Source organism: Phoenix dactylifera, chromosome 8 (genome assembly GCF_051530095.1).
Source record: "Phoenix dactylifera cultivar Ajwa chromosome 8, Ajwa_hap1_PhDact_Kaust_v1.1, whole genome shotgun sequence".
In the NCBI taxonomy this organism is placed as follows: domain Eukaryota; kingdom Viridiplantae; phylum Streptophyta; class Magnoliopsida; order Arecales; family Arecaceae; genus Phoenix; species Phoenix dactylifera.
This window is the reverse complement of record NC_143197.1, coordinates 33,163,776-33,189,614: the sequence shown is the minus strand read 5'-3', so window position 1 is coordinate 33,189,614 and position 25,839 is coordinate 33,163,776. Positions and strand designations below refer to the sequence as shown.

The 25,839-nt window shown below is 37.8% G+C and overlaps 1 protein-coding gene across 2 annotated transcripts; it reads left to right on the top strand.

Moving 5' to 3' along the window:
* The first annotated feature begins 1,313 nt into the window (after positions 1-1,313).
* Positions 1,314-25,033, top strand: LOC103704067 (uncharacterized). Of its 2 annotated transcripts, XR_603551.6 has the most exons (27): positions 1,314-2,005; positions 2,187-2,246; positions 2,323-2,415; positions 4,625-4,853; positions 6,660-6,766; positions 6,981-7,040; positions 8,409-8,509; positions 9,042-9,136; positions 9,404-9,424; positions 10,484-10,579; positions 10,660-10,780; positions 10,881-11,063; positions 11,198-11,394; positions 13,800-14,071; positions 15,686-15,787; positions 16,804-16,980; positions 17,088-17,276; positions 17,572-17,813; positions 17,902-18,048; positions 20,809-21,022; positions 21,712-21,843; positions 21,929-22,072; positions 23,770-23,856; positions 23,942-24,115; positions 24,333-24,392; positions 24,505-24,763; positions 24,851-25,033. XR_603551.6 is itself a non-coding variant. In XM_008787215.6 (26 exons), the coding sequence occupies exons 1-26, from the start codon at positions 1,772-1,774 to the stop codon at positions 24,577-24,579; spliced, it is 3,612 nt and encodes a 1,203-aa protein (XP_008785437.4). In that variant the 5' UTR covers positions 1,314-1,771; the 3' UTR covers positions 24,580-25,033. The 2 variants fall into 2 exon arrangements, 1 of the variants encoding a protein (XP_008785437.4); XM_008787215.6 differs by having other exon boundaries at positions 24,505-25,033.
* Positions 25,034-25,839: the final 806 nt, after the last annotated feature.

The following is a 25,839-nucleotide window of genomic DNA, read 5'->3' as shown; positions in this document are numbered from 1 at the left end:
TGTTTGCATCTAAAGTCACGGAAAAAAGGATCCCGATGGTTTTTAAGTCTAAACAAACTACCAGCTTTGTTGATATCACTGCATCTTCAGAGCACTAGGGTAATCAGGGCCCAAATAGCCCTTCCTATCCAAGTCCGTTAGATGGATACTCCTTAAGTTGCAATGAGGATCAACTTTGATGGAGCGGTTGTTCGGCACAAGGTTGGGACTTTGAAGGAAAAGTACTTTATATATCATACAAATTTGTTCGATCATGTATTGTTCCTCTAGCTGAGCTTACAACTTCATGGGAGGGTATTGAGAATTTGAGATGGCAACTACTTTATTTTCTCCCTCTAGAATCTTTGCTGGGGTGGATTCCATTGGCATTTGGGAGCCATATGATAAATTTTGTTGACCCAATTCTCAAAGACATTTGGCATATAAAGGATAGTATGTTTGGAGTTCCATGCACACCATATTCCAACGTATTGAAAATATTTTATCTAAAAATAGCTATATTTTTATTTTATAAAAATATTATAAAAAAATAATCTGCTAAATTTTTTTTTGAAAATTAAAAAGAGTTTGTCTGAATTAAGGCATGTGATATGCACTACTCTAAAAACATGATTCGTTCTCTATGTGCACGTTTGCGGCAGTCTCGTCTTTAAGATATAATAATTCGGCTTAATTCGATTTTCTACTAACGAGCACGATTGTTGGAGAGACTTGACCCGACAGACTCCTCTAGTTGTCCAGATGAAAAAAAAAAATAAAAAATGTTTGGAAGAAGAGAAAAAAAGAATAAGGAAAGTCTAAATGAAAAATGAAATATTTTTAAAAAAATGGAAGAAAACAAAGGGAGAGAAGAATTTTTTGTGTCACGTCAACAAATAGAGTAGTATTATGGATTGAGTTATTCAAAATACTGTATCCAGAGTCCATTTATATACTCTGTTTAGTGATGCAGTGTTCCCGAATATGCGATGTTTCAAAAATATCGCGACTGGAGAAAAAAAAGAGTTTTAAAATTTTTAAATCATCTAACATTTAGGAAAGAAAGTTGATATATTTATTTTTTAAAATTATTTTTTTTCTAAATTAAAACTCCAACTAACCAGCTAGCTAATCCGATGCGAGTTCAAGTAAAAATATAGTGTAATATAAATTTTATTTGATTTGACCTCTCGCATCTTGTAAGGGGCCAAGGGCTGATGCGCATGTATGTATGTTTTTTTCTCTTTCCACAGGCGATAATTTAGGTCTGCCTCCCTTTGTATCAAAAATAAACTGACTTGATATAACAGAAGTATATGCAGGGGTTTATTAGTGAGCCTCGAAGCAATGTCGGAAAGCTGTAGCGTCTTTTTTCATATAAGCCCTTGTCCAATGTGCGTGACAATATAGTAGATATGCAGTCTACAAGGGCCTATTAAGTGTATAGCGCTTGCTCTGGTCTCGGTCGGCGATTGGGTAGCCGACTTTTTATGTATAAACCCCTGCGGATCAGGCATTCCAGTGGAGCACAGAGATCGGCGAGTCCGGTGTCGCAGGAGTTGGCGGTTGGCTGGCAATCGACTCGGCGATACTCTCACGCTACCGGATTTAGAAACTAGTCTAAACACCGATGCTCTCGGACCACCGTCCTCCGGCCTCTCTCAAGTCCCAACTCTCGATCTTTGTTCCTGGGAACGCGTCCGAGATAAGCTGCTGGCGATCTTGAACCCTGGGTTCGCCGTTCGGGAGGAGGATCTCCAAACCCTAGCTCTCCCTCCGGCGCCCTCCGACCATGGCGTCTGGCCAGGACTCCGCCGGGACGACGCTTATGGATCTCATCACCTCCGATCCTTCGGCGGCGGCCGCCAATTCCTCCTCCACAGCCGCCCCCTCCACGCTCGGCAAGCCGGTGATCACGGAAAAGAAGTCGAAAAGGGCCACCTTGATGCAGATCCAGAGCGACACCATCTCCGCGGCCAAGGCTCTCAACCCCATCAAGAGCTATCCACAGAAACAGAAGAAGAAGGTCGCTTCATTCCCCCCAATTTCCCTCGTCCTCCTTTGTTGATCTTTACCTGTCAGCAATTCCTTTCTTTTGTAAATCTTTAATGGAAGAATTGGGTTCCTCATCTTGATTTACTCATTTCCTTGTTACTTCTGCTCCGCAAGTGTCGGTCTAACAATTTAATGATGTTGATCCCGAGCAGCCGGTGTCGTATGCTCAGTTGGTGCGGAGCATTCATGAACTCGCTGCCACATCTGATCAGGTTTCCACTGCTACACTTCTTTAATCTGAATAGTTTTTAAGGTTTCTGTCTAACTTATTCTCATCGTTCTGTTCAGAAAAGTTCCCAAAGGCAGTTAGTGCACCACGTGTTTCCCAAACTCGCAGTATATAATTCAGTTGATCCTTCTGTAGCTCCATCTCTTCTCATGGTATGCCTTTTGCTTCTTGAAGCGTTCTTGTAATTATTCTTCATCTAAGTAAGTCTAATCTATTAAATGAATGCATGAGCGAACATGCCTAAGAAGTTCTAGGAAGAAAAGAAAATAAGTTTATCTAATTACTATTAGCTATGATTGTTGTTTTTTTTTTTTGACTGTAGCATGTTTGCTGCATTACTGCAAAGATCTAGATGCACTGTTGCAGGGTGCAGTGCTAAAACACTTAAGATGATCTTATAATATTGCATCAGTGACACACTTAAGACCCTCTCATACTTGGATAGGATAAGAATTCATTTTTGAAGCCCCGAATAAAGATCATCAGTTGTTCCTCAAATGACCTCAAGTCTAAAGGTGGCCAGTTGGAGCTGAAATAACTTTTTGTCATATCAAATAGACAGTTGAAACATTGCAAAATCATGGAATATTACTGGATTAGCTTGAGGTTTGCAGGCATGCTTACACAAATTTTTATCAAATTTTAAATTACAAGATTCATAGCTCATTATTGTACAACAACCCTGGTTAGGACAGTGGTAGGAGTTTTTATTAAAATGTGCTAGGTGGAAAATCTAAAACTACTGATATGCATGACATGCATGCGGGACTTATACTTTTCCAAGTAATTTGCGTACCACTATGCATGATTTGGTCACATGCATTTCAATATTAAGAGAATGAAATGTATATTGCTTTCCGTCGCTCTACCTATACAAGCAACGATTGAACAAGTTTTTCAAGAAGAATATAGTCAACTAGTTGAGTTAGGAAGAGTGGTCATTCAAAAATCCATTTTCTTCTACGATACAACTAAGGTTCGTATCATTGAGTTTCAGAATCTTCGTTAGCATGTCAAATAGGAGAAGATCCTTTGCTAGATGGATGATCAGTTGACATCTATCAACAATGATGATGTCTATGACTCCTACACTACAAAAAAATGCAGTGGCTTTGGGCATTCAGAAGCTCTTTAAGGATGAACTACAGATCAAGAGTCAGGAGAATGAAAAAACTAAAGTATCGCTTCATGAAGTGCTTATAATCAATGCTTCTCAATGTAAAGAGCATATGGTTAATGTTCCATCATACAAAGATACTGCAATGGAAGATCTGTTGATTCAGGATGCTGCAAATGTTGATCTATTAGGTATTTTGAAGGTAGAAGGTCACAATGATGAAGATTTGTATGAAGAGCACCTATGGAGAGATTGAGTCTCAATCCTAAAGGCAATGATGGAGATCAAGCAATATTAAGATCCATGTATGATTGATTTGTTGGATTCAATGAAGATTGTTATCAAAAGTATGATGCAGAGCTTGTTGATTGTCAAGCAGCGGACATCAGACCAACCAAAGAGTAGTGTGGTTGTGAGAAAATTTTATATGGGCCTTCATCATCAGATCTTGGAGATTTGATGGTGGATCGAGCTTATGAGTTACATCATGAAGATATCGAGGTCGAGATCTTGCGCAATGGAAGCAGCATATGGCGTATAAAGAAAGTATATTTCATTTTTTGTATTGTACGGAATTTTTTTACGTAATTTTTAGAATTGGTTTTAGTGTCCTATTTTAAGTTAAATTGGTGTAAAAGGGTTATATTAATTATTATGTAGGGCTGACAAGTCCTGAAATCATTAAAATTTGATTTTTGAATGTTTTTTAGGTATCTTTCTATATAGTGTGTTGTTTTTTTTAGAAATATATTTTGGGAATTTGTTACCGGCCTATCAGGATTCTTAGTTTGCTTAAGTCTATAAAGGATCTATTAGGATTGAATGAAAATGTATTGTACATGATCTGTTTTAAATGAATGAAATGATTTCATTATGTCAGGTTTGGCCTTGCTTATCCTTCTCTCTTTCTATCTCCATTCTTTTCTCTATTTCTGTCTTCTTCTTCTTCTCCTTCTTCTTGTTCTCTTATTATTTCACTTTATTTCTTCCCTGCTTTCTACTATTCTGTCTTATGTTTTATGCTAGTCTTCTTCTTCACCAAATTGTTGGCATACAGATTGATTTTCTGTAGGTTATTAAATCAGATCAATGCTAGAATTAGCTTTAAACTGTTTTACCTCTTGCTATCTGACATTGCCTTTGATTTTTAGCATGGGTGATATGTAAGTTAAACAGATTAGTTTTTATATATTCATAGTGTCATAAAGCTATTTTGATTTCCATGCTGTTTTATACTTCTACAGCTCCATCAACAATGTGAGGATAGGACTATTCTGCGCTATATTTACTATTATTTGGCCAGAATTTTATCAGATAGTGGTGCCCAAGGTTTAAGTCCAGGTGGTGGGATTCCCACACCAAACTGGGATGCACTTGCTGATATTGATGCTGTTGGAGGGGTCACAAGAGCTGATGTTATACCTCGAATTGTAGTGCAGCTTACTGCAGAGGCGTTGAATGCTGACACTGAAGGTATCTCCTTTCCGGCTTTCTTGACTTAGATTCATCATCATCTCTTCATTTTATGGTTAGAATCCTAGCAATTCCTTCTTTGAGTTATCATTCAGGTTTTATCATCCCTCATCACTTTTTAGTTAAGATCCAGTTGATCATGATTTTACCTTCCTATGAAGCCAATAAAATAACTGCAGCATTTGCTTATAGGCCATCTAGAACAATACAATCTTCAATGCTTTCTATGTTAGGGAATTTGAGGCACAACTTGGACTTTGGCCCTATCTTATAGTCTACAGGATCCTGGCACAGTTTCTTCGAGCAAGTAGCCTTCACTACTCAGTAGCAACTTTAGCAAAACACAAATCTTTGAATTTTTCAGTACAAATTTGCAAGGGATATTGGCTTTATAAGCTTATTTGAATTTTTCAAGCATCAAATATTTTGATGTTATTTTGATGCGACAAACTTCTATTTGTCCTGCCCTGGGCAGTTCTAGATCTTACCAAATGCCTTTAATTGTGAACAAAATGAGAAACTGGTCTTTCCATTCCTTTGTAACCATAACCTGATCCTTGGGGTGCCATTTTGGGTTTGCTACTAAATAACAATTAGGAGTGAATTTGTTCCCATGGGTAATAACTGTGAAAACTCTTGGTGGCATTGTTTTGAGCATGGATGAAAAACTATATTTTTAATGTCAACATGTCTTTGCTTCTAATATAAATTGACATTCTGGATGCATGGGCACCAACATGATCTTTCTCATGGTTGTAAAACAACACAGTTACAAAAGTGACCTTTTTTGTGCAGTTAAATACCAAATAAAAATTGTTGTAAGTTTACTCTTCCTTCATCTCCTATTAGGTGCCACAAAGGATTTATTCATTTTCTACTATCAATGTGGCTAAGTGGAATACAATATCTTACATTCTTACTTGTATTGATTTTTTTAAGACAGACCAGGCCCATGGTCGGCGGAACCATTCCGAGCCGTCCGGTTCGGGGCATCCCGAGCCCTACCGGCGGCAGACCGGGACGGTTCTGGCAACGAAAATGAGATTGACAACGGAGGGAAAGAAGGAGAAAGAAAAAGAGGAAAAGAGAGAGAGGGGGGAAGGGAGGGAGAGGGAGAGGAAGGAAGAGAGAGGCCGGGGAGCCGCGGAAGAGAGGCTCTGCCTCCGGTTTCCTATTTCATTTGAAACAGGAGCCCAAAGGGGGCCCTTTTTATTTTTGTGATCTTTAAGTAAAAGTCGGCAAACCCATTGCTGACTTTAAAATCGCAAAAATAAAAGCACCCCCTCCCCCCGACCCCTTGTTTCGAATGAAATAGGAGACCGAAGGCGGAGCCCCTACTCCGTCTGCTCCGCGGCAGCTTCTCGGCCTCCGCCTCCTCTGCGTGGCGGCTCTCCAGCCTCCGGCTCCTCCGTGCAGTGGCTCTCCAGCCCTCTGCTAGCTCTCCGCCAGCCTCCCTCAACCTCTCCCTTCTCTTTCTTTTTTTCTCTCATGTTCTCCCTCTCCCCCGCCTCTTCTATTGCGTCGGTACCAGCTCGGCATGGGCCCGTACCGACCCGGGCCGCCAAGCAACCGGTCCGGGGTCCAGTACCGGCATAGCTGACACTGCTGATGCCTGTTTCTATCCCAAAGATGATAACTTGATACTTGTTTGTATTGGTACTGGTTGCTTGGTTATCAAGGATAATGCAAGAGAAATCAAATATATTTATGTTATCTACTATAACTACTATGTGCTTAATTCCTTGGGAACTATTTCTGCTTTCTTCATTTTTTGGGTAAATAACTCCACTTGTTGGTCTTTTGAAGTTCATGCACGAAGGCTTGCAGCTCTGAAGGCCCTTACTGCTGCTTCAGCAAGCAATTCTGAGATCTTGGGCAAGTTGTATGAAATTGTATTTGGCATTCTTGAGAAGGTTTGTCCTGTGCGACTACTCAGATTGCTTTTATAAGATGACTGCGAAGTCTGAAGCTTATGTGAAACAACTGTCCGTGTGTTAAGCTGCCTCTCCCACTTTTATGTTTTAAATGTTCATCATATCAGTCTCTCCATTGTTGTAAATTCTGTCTGTTTGTGGTGGATGGGGAAACTTTTGTTTGGCTCAATTTTCACCCTTCAGTAATCTTCAGGTTGCAGATGCAAAAGGGAAGCAGAGGAAGGGCATTTTTAGCAAAGGTGGTGATAAGGAGGTCAGATATTAATTTATAGTGTATATATATAGTTTTGATAGTTGAATTGAAGCTGCATTCATGGAAGAGTAATATTCTGCTTATATATTTTACAATACATGCCTGTAAAATTAGTTAATTCTTGATTTTTAGTGGTCTAGTAAGCTTACCTATATGATCCCATAATTACTCGACCTTTGTTCCATGAACCACATTATACTTTCTAAAAACTCACTCACTTAACTGTACAAATAGCAATCGGGACCCCCCTTCCCCAATAAAAGAAAAACAAAGAATTTTAAATCACGTCTCATATGTTTGTTGCCTTTGTGCATATATTGCTTTTATATTTCTGCCAGCAATCAAGACAAGTGTTATGTTTTTATTCCATCAACTTCAGAATTGAAGGATAATTTGTTGTAGACATGTACAATGAAGACTCTAAGGAGGCTCTAGTAAGGAGAGTTACTTAAGTTTGTATCGAAGATTATATTGAAGATTACAAGGAAAGGAGGAGAAGACCTATGGATGGAGATTGTGAGAAAGGATATAGAGAAACTTGGAATAACAGTAGAGGTGGCTATAAATAGGAATAGTTGGCGAATTAAGATTCATTAGGCCTACTGAGACAATTGAAAAAAGGCTGGATGGTTATGGTTAGTTTATTCATTTAGCTCCATTGTTTATTTTTCTAAAAAAAAGATGGTCATACAATTGCTAGTTGCTTTATAACTACAGTTATGTTATCTTCACAAGTGCGGATATTAGTAGATATGACTCCCAAGTGGAAAAGTATTGCTGATAGGCTCAACTTTTCACTTTAAAACTTAGTAATAGGAATCTTCCACCTAGGGTAATGCATCCACTTTAGAGTCTTCCTGGAAACTTGAACCAGCACCTATTTCCTACCAATTCCTTCAATTGTTTTTAAAATATTCAAACCCACGCCTCCTGCACCTGCTTCTAATTCTGGCGACTAATATTCAAAATAAACAGATAAATGCGGCTGTTGCATGCGAAGAATTGTTGGTACAAACTTTAGTTTAATCCCTTAGTAATTGCTTTTGAAGAGCAGTGTCCAAACTGATGACTAACCGGTCTCTCATAAATCTCTTATATCTGATCCCAGCGCTGTCCCAACTATTTTGGGTGGGCATTATTAGATTTTAAGTCGCCAAATATCCCTTTTTACAACTTCTAGTATGAGGAGATTCCCTACATTCAAGAATATCAAATTTGGATCCATTTCATTGTTTTGGACATGCGTAACACCAATCCACTGCCTTACTCTTCTGGGCCTGAGAGTGGAATTGGTCTTGTTATTTCTTATTTTTGGTGCAATCATTTTATTGATATATACGAATTGATATCTAGTTCCTATATTTGCAGTCTATTATTCGGAATAATTTGCAGTATGCGGCTTTAAGTGCTCTGAGAAGACTTCCTCTAGATCCTGGAAATCCAGCGTTCCTCCATCGAGCTGTACAGGGGTAAGTAGATCTATCATAATTTCCTGAGAGTTTATTGACAGCAGTGAGTTTGTATCTTCTTTGATTTCACCCTTCTGTGATTCAATCATGACCAGACAGGAAAATACTGTTGTTAGCAAGCTGTCAGCTATTGATGAGAAGGAACATTTCCTAAGAAATTTTGTTGATACTGACGAACATGTCATACATACATGCATGCATGGATGTGTCCATAAACTGAAGCTTTGACAAGTAGACTAAAGATACTATATGAAGAATCTGAAAAATATGCATAAAGTAAAGCTTGGACATAATGTAAAGGCTTGACAAGTAGAATTAAAAGATAGAATATGAAAAAAATGAAAAAAAATGCTTAGCAAGAGAGTAGGAAAAACCTGTAAATATAGAATCCTTTTACAGCTTAACCTAAATGTCATGACTCATGATTAGATGTGCTGCATGTTGTAATGAAATTTCAACTCTAAGTTTGCTCGCAAATTTATTACTTGTCAATTTCTTGATTCATAATATCTTAAGCTTGATATGACTGCAGGGTTTCATTTGCCGACCCAGTTGCTGTAAGGCATGCACTGGCAATCATCTCAGATTTAGCTGCAAGAGATCCCTATTCTGTTGCTATGGCTTTAGGTTAGTCTTTTTTTTTTTAACTTGACACTGTTATGAAATTGTTCTTCATGTCTCAAAAGTTCCAACATTTACGTCTACATGTGTAATTGCATGCATGAGGGTCTATCGCTGTGTATCTTGGCAAAACTACACTCAATGTGAAAGGTTATGTCTGGACAAATAAATTATGAATGTCGGTGGTTCTAAGCATAGTATCCTTGTAAGTGCGCTGTATGATGTCCCTTTATTTGTTTAACTAATATTATACTTTTTTTTAATATTTCCCAGGAAAGCTTGCACTACCTGGAGGTACATTTCCAAATCTTGTCTTGTCATTTCCAAATGCTCAAGTTTTCTTTGCTGGATTTGCATAGAAGTTTTATGCTATATTGCTTATTCTGTTCAGTTGTAACTTGTATATGATCATGCAGCTTCGCTATTTATAGTTGCCAAAGATATGCCTATGAATTAAGGTTTTAGATTCTTGGATTTAGAGCGTGTTTAACTCATGCTACAAACTGATGCATATAATATTCAGACTTCTTTCTGAAATTGGAAAAGGTCACTATTTAGATTTTAAAAATGAAAGAAAGAAGATAAGGTTCTAGACTTGGTAGAGAAGATGAGCTCTTTCAATTTAAGACTGTCAAGATGCCACTGTTATGACGTGGATGTACAAGTTATCATTATTGACACCAATGATTTTGCACATTAGAGTTTTCTATGTTTCTAAAAAAGGAGGCATTATAAAGATAAATGCAGGAAGACAAGTGGATTCCTAATCAGACTGAACCAACGAAAGGGGTGGCACTAAACAGCTACTAGTCCACATAAATGAACTTGGTGTTGATATTCAGGACTTAATGTTGGAAAGTAGAAATATGGAGGAAGACTACAACGAATAAGGGCTTGAAGATCAATATAACTAAAAAAATATAGAAATCCAATTTTTGTAATAAAAAAATGAATATTCTGCCTAGTAAGAACTGATGGCTAAGAGATGCCATTTGGAAATACCAACCAAAATCATTACCTATGAAGCTTTGTCATATCTATCCGGGTTTGGCTTTATGAATCCAACATAGCCAATCATTTCTTTAAAGAGTACATTTATTCTAACTGCAAACTTTTGCGACCGCTTTGGCAAAACTTTCACCCGTCTATATTGACATAATAATGCAATGACTTTTTCTACATTCTGGCCTAAACTCGCTACCTACTAGTTAGTGTCACTGGAAAGTTGTTATTGCCATATTAACTGGAAAAAAAAAACTTTCCTGAGATTATGTCTTTCATATTTTCGCTGGTCATGCATCTGCCATTTCCAGTTGATATATGCTAAGCAAAAGCAGGTGTTATATGAAGCAGGTGCATTGCAGGATGTTCTTCATTTGCATGATGTACTTGCTAGAGTTTCCCTTGCTAGACTGTGTCATACATTATCTAGAGCCCCTGCATTGAATGGTATGTGCGTTCAATTGTCTCGCCTCCAAATTCTCTCTCTTTTTATTTTTGTTTTTGTAATTTTTTTTTTTTGGGTGCAGAGAGGCCGGACATTACATCTCAATATAGTTCTCTCCTCTATCAACTTCTTCTGGATCCTAGTGACAGAGTGTGTTTTGAGGCAATACTGTGTGTTTTGGGAAAATTCGACAACACAGAAAGGTGTTTGCTTATTTTTTTGTAATAAATTGGATATTGATTATAGCATGGTAAGTTCAAGTGTGATGAAACAACTTTTTATACTTTGATTTCTCTGTTGTAGGACTGAAGAGCGAGCTGCCGGATGGATTCGATTAACAAGAGAAATTCTCAAGTTGCCTGAGGCTCCTTCAGTATCATCAAAGGGTAGTCAATTGAAAGATGCCCTTCCACCAAAACCAAGTAGCGAGAAACCTGCTTCTAAAGTGAGGCGTCCTCAACCTCTTATCAAACTAGTAATGAGAAGGTTTATGGAATTTTTTGCTTTATGTTATATCCTTTGCCGAAAATGCATCTCCAAGTTTTTGCTATTTGTTAAATGCAACAGCTCACTTTTTACTTGTTTTTTCTTTCCTTTCCTTTTTTTTTTCCATTTTAAAGATTGGAGAGCTCTTTCCGTAGTTTCTCTCGCCCTGTGCTTCATGCAGCTGCAAGAGTTGTTCTGGAAATTGGAAAAAGCAGGGCAGCAGCATATGCATTAGGTGTCCGTGACATTGATGAAGGATCTCAGGTTCATGGATATGCTGAAAATGTTGAATCCCTTGATTCAGATCCACATGATGGTTCACAATCTGAAGGTAGACTTTTAACAATTTTATTATATGCTCATATACCAATCCAAATAACACAGGTGGAATTCCTGTTCAACTTTTATTTATAAGGTTAACTGTGAAATTGAATTTCCTTGTGGTTTGTGAGTGGAAGAAATATTGGATCACTTTGGAAGATATAGACCTCTGATAAGGTCCCATGTTGGACTGAGCAGCTGCAGAACTTTTCTGTCTCTAATGTAGAATGGAAGAAGGTTGTTAAAGAACTGAAAATTACAGAGGAGATTGACACTCATTTATAGGGACAAATCAGGGGTTGATTTTCTTGCTTTTTCACTTTCTCTTTTCCTTGTCATTGAAAGGTTGGGGTCAATAAACTAAGGTACTTCACAATAATGTTTTGTAGCCACCATGCAAGTTAATTCATCATATTGTACCTCGTGATAAAACTAGCAATTTGATGCTGACATCATGGTTATAAGGCTATCATGAGGTTGGGAAGGGGAAGTGAGTATCCTAGGCAATAAATATGGGAATGGGATAGTCCGGTGAAGTCAAGAATGAGGATTTTAAATAGGCATTAGGTAGCGAAAGTTGGAGAATCTACATCTCCAGGGAGCTATTGAAGGCTCTGACATAAGTGACAAATACTTGTTCCTAATTGTTCTTTGCATCCGAATGGGCTAGAACATTTATTGATTAACTTGTTCCAAGTATGACATTCCACACTGTTTCGAAATTTTAAAAAGGGCTTGTATACTGGGTTATGTAGGAAATTAGAAGAATCTGTTGGCGCTTGATTTTCGGAGCTGTAGATATTGCTAATCTTCACAAGTTCCAAATTTTCATAAGTCTGCTTTAGTTTGCAATGTAAGGTTGGATTGCTAGAGTGGGTGAAGATAGAATGAGTAATGGCTTCCATCATGTTGTCAAACACCAAAATAACCAGAAGAGCCGGTGATTGGTGGCATTGTTAGCAGTGACAGTTGCAACACAAGGAATAATGATCAAAGAAATTGTATATAGATGAACATGTAACTAAAATAGCCAATAAAGGGTAGCATGCCACTTATAGGAGGCAGATATTGACAAGTAACTTGTCTAGGGTCTGTCTAGTTGTTTGAACATGGATTAGAATGTGAGATGAATATCTTGTTTTCTGACTATTTTTTAAGGCTAAACTCTTGTATTTGGTAGTATTTGGGGCTGACCTCAATGAGGATTCCTATTTCCTATGCTTCTTGAACCAACATTCTCAGTTTTCCTACTGGAATCTCTTGCATGTTGTCACCTTGTAGGTTAAGATCTACTTTGACAGGACTCTTCATCAAGCGGATGCCCGGTCAGGTTTTACCTTTCAGATTGCTATCATCTTGATCCTTCAAGTTGCTTTGGCTTATTCTCCCATGTGTTTCGTCCCTCAAGTAGAATACGGAGAAGCTAGAGAAACATATATGATGATGGTGGAATCTCTGCATACCACTCCATTTGGGTTGAAGGGGTTTTCACTGCTGTGCTATTGGCCTTTCTTGCATTGTCAGAGCGGTCATGCTTGTGCTCCGTGCCACCCCTTTCTATTAGATAAATCAGTCAAAGAGGTCATGCTTGTGCTCGCTATCCATGAAGCCAAGTGGCTCGTTGATTAGTTCGCTGGTCTTGCTGTGCCGCTTAGGTCCATTAATTACCCTGCTTAGACATGGGACCTTGGTTGGGCAGACCTTGTTAATCAGAAGTCACCCTTGGGGCATCGGTATACTCTGAGTCATGAATAAAGCTTTTATTTCTTCCCTTGCATGCCCTTTTCTTTTCTTTTCTTTTCTTTTTTTAATTCACTTGCAAATCTAACTTCATTTTGGGTTGCTTTACATTTGCATATAAAAAATAGAAAACAGATGCCACGTAATCCTAGGTGCAATATACCATAAGCAAACGATTTCTGTGCTATCATGGGGTCAGCTTAAGGGGTCAAAGTAGGATCTACCAAAGTATGCAAAAATTTTGTTGTCATCTCTCAACCAGATATCAACCATCTAGAGTGGTGAGGCTTTTGGACTGGAGAGTGCATGGCATGAAATGCATGAGCTGATCGGCAAGTGGGGACCCCGGCCTTCTTGATCACATGATCAAGCAATATTGTGAGGTTTGCCTAGGTTTGGAGGAAGTGTTAAAAACATACAGAAAATAGGACAGCTGATGGTCAAGAGTGTTAAGATGTTTACTTTTATGTTGTTACCTTTTCATATGTTGACAAAGATTTTGAAATGAAAATTTTTCAGGGAATAAGAATTACATCTTCTCATGGTGATAACATTCACAATATTGCTTTCTGTTGGCACTAGATTTTTCTATTTAGCATTTGGCAACATCTATTACATGAAAGTGGCTATTTTCTTTCAATTTAATGCAGATGTTGTTCTTTATTTTGTTTGCAGCCACTCGCAAGGCATCACCACTGTCAAATGGGGCAGGTCGTATAGATACAATTGCAGGTTTATTAGCTTCACTAATGGAGGTAGTGCGCACGACTGTAGCATGTGAATGTGTCTATGTTCGAGGAATGGTAATAAAAGCTTTGATCTGGATGCAAAATCCACATGAGTCATTTGAAGAATTAAAATCCATCATTGCGTGTGAGCTGTCTGATCCTGCTTGGCCTTCAGCACTATTGAATGATATCTTACTTACTTTGCATGCTAGGTTCAAGGTACTTTTCACCCCCTGTAATCATTTATATTTGTTCTTTTATCTATGTGGACCGTTGGTGATTAAAAGGAGTTGATTGTTGTGATACCAGTCAAGTGCTTTGTCGTAACCTTTAAGTCACTAACCAATTGCAAAGAAAATTTTAGCTTGTTTCAGATCAGCATACTTTTAATGATGCATTTACTAATGTCTTTTCTTATGTTGTATCTGTTTACATTTTCAAGCATTGCATTGAAAAAGTATTTTGCTGCGCTCAGTGTATGCATGTTGTTATCTGATATAATAATCACATAAAATTAACCAACTATAATTATAAGATATCAGATAACCTCTTACATTTTGATTCCTAGCTTATTATTGTTTCTGGTTATTTACTATATGTTGCATAAGTGTTCCAATTTTAGTTATTTTAGTGAGCTCCAGAATATGTAAAAGATTGAAAATTTGTTGTATTAGACACTATTAGGGGTGGCAATATGCTGTGTTCGGTTGTCAAATTCAGATCAAGTCAAAAAACTCTTAACCCATACCCAGACATTTATAATAGGGTTCAAAAGAGTAAATTCATTTATCCTATATAGATCCATACCCAACCCGTCAACCCAATTAGAGTTTCACTTTTCAATAATACATCTTAGTAATTGAAGAAATGATCAAAAAATAGAGAATTTAAGTTTGAAAATTCAGACAAAATGAGAAAAATTAAAGTGGAGAAGAAAACATGATAAACCCTAAAAACAGTGTTCCCTCCACTTTTCGCTTCAGTATATTTTTTACATCCCCTTAGTCATTAATTCTTCAACCTTCCTAATAATCTGAACCAATTCTTGACCCGGCCAGCGTCTAGCACGCAGTTACCACTATCGTGGGAGTAAGGAAATGGATTTTAAGCAAGGTTCCAATCCCAATCCTATTATTAAAAACTATGGAACCCATTCATTTCGTGGGGTTTTGGGCTGGTTGGCAGGTTCAGCCAGAAATTGCCACCTGTAGATACCAGCCGCTGATATTTTAAATATGCTGCCGGTTCTTGGTTGCATGAAGAAGTTTACTCTATATTGCAGTCTTGCATTTTTTTTTAAAAAAAGAAAGGACTTCAGCAATATACTTCGCGCAGACATAAGACCTCTATGCTGGCGAGGTTTTGATTTAAATTTGAGACCACATAATGCTCATTCAAATTTTCTTAGAAATTGAAAATAGTTTCAGGTACTTGGTAATTCTACAATTAAATGAGCATCTCTCTCTTTATTACTGCTCTCGAACTCAAACAGTTACCTTATCACTGCACCCCCTCTGTAAAGTATGATAAATGTTCAGATAAACATGCCATAGCAGCTTATAAGCAGGAGAAAGTGACATTTCAGCAGATGAAAGTATTGGTCTAAACTTCCTGCAAGTTTTTGCGCTTAGTATTTTGGGAGAACTGGTTTCACCGCATGACATCAACTTATATTTCACCTTTTCTAATCTTTCTTATGCTCTTTCCCTTTTGAATAATTTTCCATGTGCAAGACCATTTTGTTTCTAGATGGGTAGTCTTCAGTCTCTGATGTTTCTCTTTTACATTGTTCTGTATGACATAATAGTGTCTCTTTCATGTTTGACATACCAGGCAACTCCCGATATGGCAGTCACGCTACTTGAAATTGCAAGAATATTTGCCACTAAAGTCCCTGGAAAGATTGATGCCGATGTGTTGCAACTGCTTTGGAAAGTAAGTTCATACTTTGGAATCTCTAAATTTTGTCCAGGGTAAACTATGTTGCTTTTTACTTGCATTTCATGGATGAGTATCTCAATAAAAGTAAATCAATTACCCCAAATTTCTGCTATATCCTCCAAAAAGTGCCTTCAAATTGCTTCTTACTATCTCCATCAAAAATTCTTTCATTTCACAGCTTTTTATTTCCATTCCTCATGCCTGATCTGTCTTTGTTTCATAATCCACATGATGCTGAATGAAAATACTTAAGAAAAAGTTGCAAAAGGGATACGAGCAAGGTTCGCCGTCTTGGTACCAGTGCCACACTAGTACCGAGTGTCGGTACGCCACCCATACCGAGTACCGGTTCCAAACCGGTTTGGTACGGTACGCCCTGAACCGTTCGGTTTGGGCTGGTACGGCGTACTATGGATAGGAGAATATGAAATCTTGTTCGATGAAGGTTTAATATTCAACATTAATTGGATAATTTTATGGAAATGGATTTATCCATAATTCTCTATAACTTGTGGTTTATTTGTGAAGCATGCCAATATCAATCATGGAAAAGGGAGCAAAATCTATTACTTCTATCTGAAATACTTTTGATAGCTTATAGAATTATGCAGAGATGGTGCTTATTTACAACTTGCCACTGTTGGCATGATTATCACAATGTATTAGCAAGTGATTTTGCTTATCATTTAAATGTTTATTTGTACACTAATCTAATGCATCCTTTCACAGCCTTTTGTGCTTTGTATTTCTGTTGAATGATCTTGATTGTTTAGGTGTAATCTTATATTCTTATAATGGACTTCCCAGTGAAGTTTGAGAAGGTAGTATTGCAAAAATTTCTTTCCTGAATTTCTTGTCCATCCTCCTTTCTCCATATGTATGTTATGTGTCCCCTCTCTTTGTGAACATGTAATCTTGTGTTATTTATTTTCCTAATATGATGATGGGATTAAACAAATATGCAGAATATGTTGCATTCACCTAAATTATTTCTTTACGTTTTTTTCCAGACATGCCTTGTTGGAGCTGGACCAGATGGGAAGCATACAGCCTTGGAAGCAGTCACAATAGTTCTTGATTTACCACCTCCCCAGCCTGAGTCAACATCAGGACTGACATCTGTTGATAGCATATCTGCAGCCGATCCAAAGTCAGCTCTGGCATTGCAGAGATTAGTGCAGGCTGCAGTAAGGAATTTTGTCTTTTTTGTGGATTGTCACGAATTCAGGACTGAATTTGTACAAATATTTAACTGCAAATAGTATTCATATTTAGTTGCTAATGTTCTGCACAGGTATGGTTTCTTGGTGAAAATGCAAACTATGCTGCATCTGAATATGCTTGGGAATCTGCAACACCTCCTGGCACTGCACTGATGATGTTGGACGCTGATAAAATGGTGGCTGCTGCCAGTTCGCGAAATCCTACTCTTGCTGGTGCATTGACTAGGCTTCAAAGGTGTGCTTTCAGTGGCAGCTGGGAGGTGCGTATTTCTTACAAATTTCTATATATAGTAAGGTTCGCTACCTATTCATACTGCCCCATACTGGGTGTACTATACCATATGAGTATTGAACCGAAACTTGGTATGAGGGTGTAGTGAGACTTGGTACACCAAACCGACCCCCGTACTGGGCATACCAACATTGTGCCAGCATGGTATTGGTATGGGGTCCCATATCGAGATGACGACCTTTGATCTATTTATTTTTGAGTCCTCATTTATTGGTAGCTAGATGATAGTATGTTTTTCTCTGATTTTAAGATTATCTGCTCAGGTTCGAATAGTTGCTGTTCAAGCCCTAATTACTATAGCAGTCAGATCTGGGGAGCCTTACAGGCTACAGATATATGAATTTTTACATGCTTTAGCTCTAGGCGGTGTGCAATCTCAGTTCTCAGAAATGCAACTTAGTAACGGGGAAGATCAAGGTGCCAGCGGTACGGGTCTTGGATCTTTAATTAGTCCTATGCTTAAGGTTCTTGATGAAATGTATAGAGCACAAGATGATCTTATTAGGTAAGTAGAGAAGCATCAAGTTCCTTTTCTGAATGTCAAATTTTATTTTTATCTCGATATATGTTTTTCTTAATATGTTGCTGTGCAGAGATATGCGCAATCATGATAACAATAAGCAAGAATGGACAGATGAAGAACTCAAGAAACTATATGAGACTCATGAGAAACTCCTTGATTTAGTTTCATTGTTTTGTTTTGTTCCAAGAACAAAATACTTACCTTTGGGACCAACCAGGTAATGTTTCATTATTGATTGTTACAACTTACTACCATGAAGATTTAGAGCAGTTTTGGTACTTTGTTTCATGAAAAAGAAAAGGAAATGTTACTTACATACATGACTTTGAGATGTCTTAAGTCTTATTCATGATTGGTCTTGTGCTGTGCTCTCACATGGAATACTCATTGTAGTGTCTATGATGCTGATCCTTGTTTTTTCATGTCAGATATCAAGTCCTGCCTTGAATTAGGCAAACTATTAACCTTAGAGAAGAGGTTTTGTGGTTCATATCTCATGTTAATATAGCAAAGCTGAAATTAGAAACATTTTTAATCAAATTTCATTATCTATATCTGGCTTATATGCATGCTTAAGACACTTAGAATGATTTTGACATCCCTTCTTCTTCTTTTTTTGAAAGGAAGGGATGATCTGGAATCCACCCTAATTATTGAATGAATGATTTTGATATCATTTTCTTGAAGAGTATATCCCATTTGGGATAAGAGTCCTGCTGGTCTTCCAGGATGTTATGCACATAATGGATGGGAATACTCAGGTCTATTATATGACTATGTCCATGCAATTTTAAGACTTCCAACTGTAATCTCATCAAAGATACATGACCAATATTTTATAAACAAGTAATCGCATTGGCAGGTTATGGAATATTTTAGCTCAATTAAAATTTGATAGTATCAAAAATTATGAGAGAGGAAATATTTTGGGTATAAGAAAATCAAGATATTGTGCATCTGTATAAAAGAAACTTTTGATTAAGCAAGATAAGGTAACAAAATCAAGTGAAATATAAAATTTCTAAAAATTAGTTTGACATATGGTTCTCTCTTATGACTGATGATTCAGTAAAGAACTTTATATTGAGTCCATTATGAATGTAGTGTCTGAGTATTAAATCTTCCTGGTTAGACCGATTGCCAAGAGATAAACCAGCATCTGATCATTGTTGTTATCTTGAATCCATTATGCAGTAGAAAGAAGGGATAGACGAAGGAATATCTAGAATTAGAGATGAATGGATGAAGTGAACATTGGTGTTGGATGGAATGTTGGATGACAGAAAAGGTTCAAGGCTTTCGCTATCCAATACGAACATGACATGGATGAAGATGCGAAGGTGGATATTTGGTAAAAGTAAGGAGGGTGGGGAGGAAGAACTCATGGCATTTTTTATCTAAGGGTTAGAGAAGATAAGGCAAAAGAGTTGAATTAAAATGGGCAGAAATCATGGGGAGGATTTGGAAACCTAGTGGATAGCAATTTTTCCTAATAAGATTGACTAGTGAAGAAGGATTCATGAAGTCAACCTCAAACAACTGGAATAAGGCTTGACAATTATGGTTATAGACAAATGGAAATCACAACCCAATTACCATTACCTGCGCTGGAAGATATTTTGTTCTGATTGTTTTCCATGTCTTCAAGATACTATACTAGATGGTGAATGGATTGTGGAACAGATAATGGTGGTGCTATTTTCCTTTTGGGGTTCAAAAGAAATCCTCTGAAGATTTTGAGGCTGGTAATGTATAGATAAGAATGCAATGCAATGCAAGAGGTCTTGGAGCATGATTCTGATACTGTGTATTTGGTTAAGTGAACTGAAAACTTTGATCAATATCAGATAGCATTCTTTCAGAGCAAGTTAACCATCCTTGTTACCAAGTAACACGTGCCTCAGAGCAGTTTAGAATGTGATCAGCCATGGTACGGAATGTGTGTAGTATTGTATTTGTTTGTGACCTGGCTTGCTGCCCTTATAGGATTTTTTTTTATGATCAAGATTCTTTTTGAATCTTTTGTTGTGCTTAGAATTTGAAAATTTGCATTCTTGAAATGCATGTGTGACAATGTTTGAACATAGCATCTCCTTCAAAGATCCATATTAACACCTCCAACCGTATAAGGATTATATGGTTTTGATTTTGCAACAAAGCTACCAAATTTTCATTCAACTCGAAGTATTCCCAGTTATTACAGTTTTATGCGGGTGATCTTACAATAACAATCTTTCTGATTCAGTCTTATGAATTTTGTTCTTGGATTTTGTTAGTTGTTAGCTTAACCTAAGGTACAGTTCCTCTAAGATTTGTAAAATAAATTGGGAAACATGCTTTGATCCTAGTTCTTGGAAATGTTGCTTATTTTCGTACATGTATATGGGGTTGGTTTGTCATACTCAGTTGGCCAACCGAGACTCCGGCTTGTGCACACCTTAAGGGCCTGTTTGGGAAGTTCCTGCTGGATCCTGTGGGATCAGCCCTACAAAGCATTAAAGCGGAAGAGGGGAGGGAGAGCATGGGGGTAGCTGGAGTCAACCCCTGCAGGATCAAGAAAAAGGACCTCTCAAGGTCTTTTTTAATTCCATGGGGATTGGGCCCTGCCTATTGCTCCCACCCCCAGGCTCTCTTCAGGATGATCCCACTGGATCCTGCGGGAACTTCCCAAACAAGAACTTAAATGGCAAAAATTACTAATTCCACAGGCTTATGCTTCCAATGTGGTGGTCTTTTGGTTATTCAGAAGAATAATAAGTTACTCTAATATATCTTATGGTGTGGAGCAAGTTTTTGTCTTAACCAAAATTTCCAACAAGAGAAGCTGCGAATACATATTTGGTGTTCTTGGATGTGAGTTCATAAGTTTTAGATGGCTAGCTTAATTCATGTGCCTTTCCATGCATACTCCCATGGCCTGTATGTTTATTTTACTTATTTTGATCTCACTCAATGTTTTCGTGGACTTTGATGACAGTGCTAAACTTATTGAGATCTACTGTAGCCGACATAACATCAGTGCATCAACCGGTCTGAAGGATCCTGCTGTTGCTACGGGGATATCTGACCTGGTATATGTATCTAAAGAAATGCCTAAGGAGGCTGAGACCATTGATCCTGATTTAGCAATGGCCTGGGTTACAGGTTTAGAAGATAGTGCATGGGGAAGCAATGTACCGGCAATGGAAAAGGTGAGATAATTTACCTATTTACTTTCAAGTTTTTTATGATGTTGATTTTGCATGATTTCTAATACAAAATATGGATAAACTGGATTAGCTACTTCAGTATGAGTACTGAAAAAAATATTCATGCTTATTAATTTTTTTATACTATAACAACTAGTCTATTTTACTAAGGATGCATTTGTATACCTGCTGCTGGGTATGAGTGAACCTCAGTTGCAGCAGGTGGCCCTTTTTCTAGTGTTTGGATTATTGTAGGTTGACCAAAATCCTGTAAGTCAGACTCATTTGGGGGCTCTTTTATAGTATTGTATTACGGTCAAATTTGCTGTAAGCCAAACTACTGCAATTGGAAAAAGCTTTAAAGGTGTCGGGTTTAAATCCCAATAAGGACAATGGTTGGTGGAGACATAATTAATACTACTTTAATAGTACAATCAAATATGGATACAGCTTATAGGCAAACAAACTTGAGATTTTATTTTAGTGCAACTACAAACTCACTGAACCAAACAGTAGAAATGTAGTTGCGAATGCAGCAGCAACAACCACATGTAACCCCAACTACATGCATTTCCCAACTAAAGGTATCCAAACACCCCATAAGCTGCTTGCATTTTTCCATATCCTGTTGTGATAGGTATTTGTTGTATAGACTATCAACAAGTTATATGCTATTGATACTATCATTGTAGGTGAATGAGTTTCTTACTGGTGCTGGGACCGATGCTCCTGATGTGGAGGAGGAGGAGAACATAACCTCCCGGCCATCTGTCACTTATGAAGACATGTGGGCTAAGACGATTCTAGAAACTTATGAAGCAGAGGTACAAATTGCATGGTCCTTTCAAGTATTGGTCACTGATCGGCATTCTTGAAATAAAAGTTTAATGGTTAACCTATTGGTTTCAGGAAGATGATGCAAGATCATCCGGGACATCCTCTCCTGAGTCAACCGGTTCTGTTGAGAGTTCCATATCTTCCCATTTTGGTGGCATGAGCTATCCTTCCTTGTTCAGTTCACGTCCATCAGGCTATGGAGTTTCACAGCACTTGGTAATCAGTCCTGAAATTCATGTGAATACATCTTTCTTTTCAGTTTAGATTCTGTTGTATTGGATGAATGTAGCTCTTACTTTTCGATCTTGTCTTGGACTAACGCCTACACTACTTTGGTTTACTAATAATCTTTGCATTTTAATAGGTTATTTGAGAAATGGATGTGCATAAGTACCTGCATGCTAACTCTATTACTTGATATCATTGCCTTTTCACCAACTGAAATATTTTATGACCATTTGAATTCTGAAGATACGAAATTCAAATGTGTAGTTCAACAATGAGGGTTTAGTTGCAGAAACCTTGCTGCAAGTGTTATACTTCAGGAACTTGCTCCTGCTTCTGGATGCTTCCAAACTACAAATATTAACATTATATACATCACTCTGAGTTTATGTATCTAAGGTGTTGCATGTGCTCCAAAAACTCGCTTCCAGATTTGGATCCTTCTAAGTTTCCTCCCTTCTTGCAGATGTATCTTGCTTTTAAAAATATTATGTACCCCATATTTTGCCTTTCTAAAAAGATGACATATCATTCTGTTCATGAAAACTATCCAGAAAGCTTTGTATTAAAAAATTTGTTATAATTTTTCCTTTAAATGCAGACATCTATTAAGACCCACGCATGCGTATCAATATATTTTAAGCCTCTCCTATGTCTTCATCTTTATTTATGGCCCTACCTCCAATTAGTTTTCTGCAGCATTTAGACCATGCTTTTTTAGAATGTAATGGTAATGTGTATGTCAAGCAAGAAACATATCAAGTACATAGATGGATGTCCCACCTTTTTTTGTATTGATGATCAATTACTGCTCAACTTGTATGCATCTTCACATTTATGCATGCTAAAAGTCAAGCTCAGTTAGACAAATGGTGTGAAATGCCAGGCTTGTGTTGGAACAATTTGCCCTTCGATACAGAGCAGAAGTATACAAATATGATGTGAATTTCGCCTTGATTCATTGAATTTAAACCATCTTGTGTAGTGAAAAAAAAAGATACAAATAGTGAATTTTACTCGCAGAACTTGTTATATTACTGTGTGAATCACATTCAGTTCTCTCTATGCCCCTACTGTGCTTGGTTCTGTAATCAATTATATTGTCACAGATGCATAGGTAGATCATATGAAAATTTCTGAAGTTTTAAGATTAACCGGCAAGGTTATTATAATTATATGTTGTATTGGCAGCATAATATTCTAACTGTAGCCAACTGCCCATCTAGGATATGAGGGACTTAGGGACTTAGGGACATGATACAGGAATAATGCAAGAATTTTTTTCCAAAAAAACTCTTCATTGTTTTTTTCTTGATGCGAAAGTTCAAATTTCATCATAGTTAATCCTTGCTCGGTTGACCTATTTGCATCTTGTTAAACGTAGAACTAAACCTTGTCTAATCTACATGGCATGAAGCTTGTTTAAATGTAGAACTGAATCTTGTCTCATCTACATGGCATCAGCTTGGTTTGAAAATAGGCATGAACACCTAATTTTCAACCTTATATTTGCATAATGTGAGTACAAGCATTATTTCTTGCAGTTTGGGTAGCTTTGTGATATAAATTCACTGCCATGTGAGATAAAGTTGATACTATTGCGGTAAAATATCAAGCACTTCAATGGAGACTTACCTCATAATTAAACAAAGAGAAATTTTAACCCATCTGAACTTAAATCCAATCAGGAGCAAAAGCCGGCAACCACGTCAAGTAGACTCAGCAACACTTCCTTTGGTGGTCCATCATCAGCTTATGAGGGTCTAGGATCTCCGGTTAGACCTACTTTCAAGTTTCAAGTTGTATCTATCTTTTCATATCCAGTTGAATCGTCAAGTTATAAGTTTGCTCCATGTTCAGATCAGGGAAGAACCGCCATCATACTCAACATCTCTACAGAGATTTGAATCCTTTGAGAATCCTTTAGCAGGGCATGAGGCTCAGACTTCTAGATCTCAGGACGCTGCAGATGGTTCTGAGAATCCACAGTTTGGGAAAGCACTATATGACTTCACTGCTGGTGGTGATGATGAGGTAAGTCCACATTTCGATGGGTAGATTCCTCCAAAATTTCCATCTCAGTTCTGCAGAAATGCGTGCTTCTTAGAGAAGATGCTTGGTAACCTCGATGCTCTGCTTTCTGCCTTCATGCAATAATTTTCTCTTGGTTTCTTATGTGTATCTTGTAGTAGATTAAACACAATTTTCCTGAAAAAGATCGCAATTCTTAAACTGTATGTCACTTTTACAGTTAAGCTTGACTGCTGGCGAAGAGGTTGAGATTGATTATGAGGTTGATGGTTGGTACTACGTAAGTATATAAAAGTCATTTCGTTTTTCTGTGATATGATCTGACACTAAGAATGTAGTGGTCAAAACTAAAGATGGGATCTAAAGCTGGATCATGGTTGTTTTCGTCATAGGTGAGGAAAAAGCGGCCTGGGAGAGATGGGAAAATGGCTGGACTTGTTCCAGTTCTCTATGTCAGTTCATCTTGATGTCTATTAGCCTCTCTGCTGAAGCTGGTACCCTGCTACTAGGATAAATTTGGAATCAGAAGTCCTGCATCATGGTTCTCATAGTCTGGCGTCTGTCCTGCTTTGCCTTTTCTTGGGTCTTATTGGTCAATCCATTGTAACACGTCAACAGAAGATCATAGCTGCACTTTTATTCCTGTTGCCGGTGAGTTCCATATGATGTTTATTGCGGCACACTTGTAAATGAGTTTTTTTTTCTTTTTCATGGTGCCTTTTATTTTTTTTCCCTTAGTGCCCCCATCCCAATGGTCTTTGCTGGATTAGTTCATACCGCTCAGGAGGGGTGCTTCTTCTGAACCTATGATAATTGCAGACGCTTTTTTTTCCACATTAGGGTTTGGCAAAGGTCTGTGTAAACCTTATTCTCAGATTAATCCTTCATGTAACCACCGCAAATCAAATGATTTTTGAACTACTTTTTTGGTACTCTCATTCATTAATTTTCCTGTCTGGAATTTCAGATATAGGGAATGATTGCATGCAATTGATTTTCCTTGAATTTTAAATTATGAGTCTATTCTCTCCCCCAGTCTTTTTTCTTTTCCATCTATCTATGCAGCCTGTTGTGGTGGACATTAGCACAAGGAGCTGAAGGGCGGTAGGGTCTCCAATCTCAGGATTGAAATTTTCTTTCTGGTTGAGATCAACCTTCGTACCTGTGAAGGTTGAATTGGGAGAGAGATAATTGTGCGGCATGGAGGTTTGATAGGAATTGTGTGAGGCAAGTAAAACAAAACTATTTTGGTTTCTAGTGTAATATTCCTAGCAGCATGCATTTAGAAATAATGCGTTTGGATGGTGTGAGGCAACTCTGATAAATCACCGGTAGAGTTGCTATCCCAGGAGGAGGAGGGCTGATTCATATCACCAAACTTTGTAACAAAGCCAAGTCCTACCGCAAGGGGCGCGTAACAATAGATGCAAGATATCGCTCGAGCTCCTGGAAAAGGCGTAGTTATCTTACATGATACCCTCGAAAAGAAACTTGCGCCACTCTTCAATGGGATAGCGTTACTAGGCGGCACCTGCTTTTATGATTCACCATGGCAGCTGCTATGTCTGCGATGCTGGATCTGGCATTCGCCTTGCACATCTGAGACCATACTGTCGCCCATTGTAAAAATACTGGCTGCTACTTGCAATCAGCTACTCTTTGCATGCAGTTGCCGCCCATTGTAAAAATATAGAACATGATGATCTGCATATCACTGCCGGAGCTTT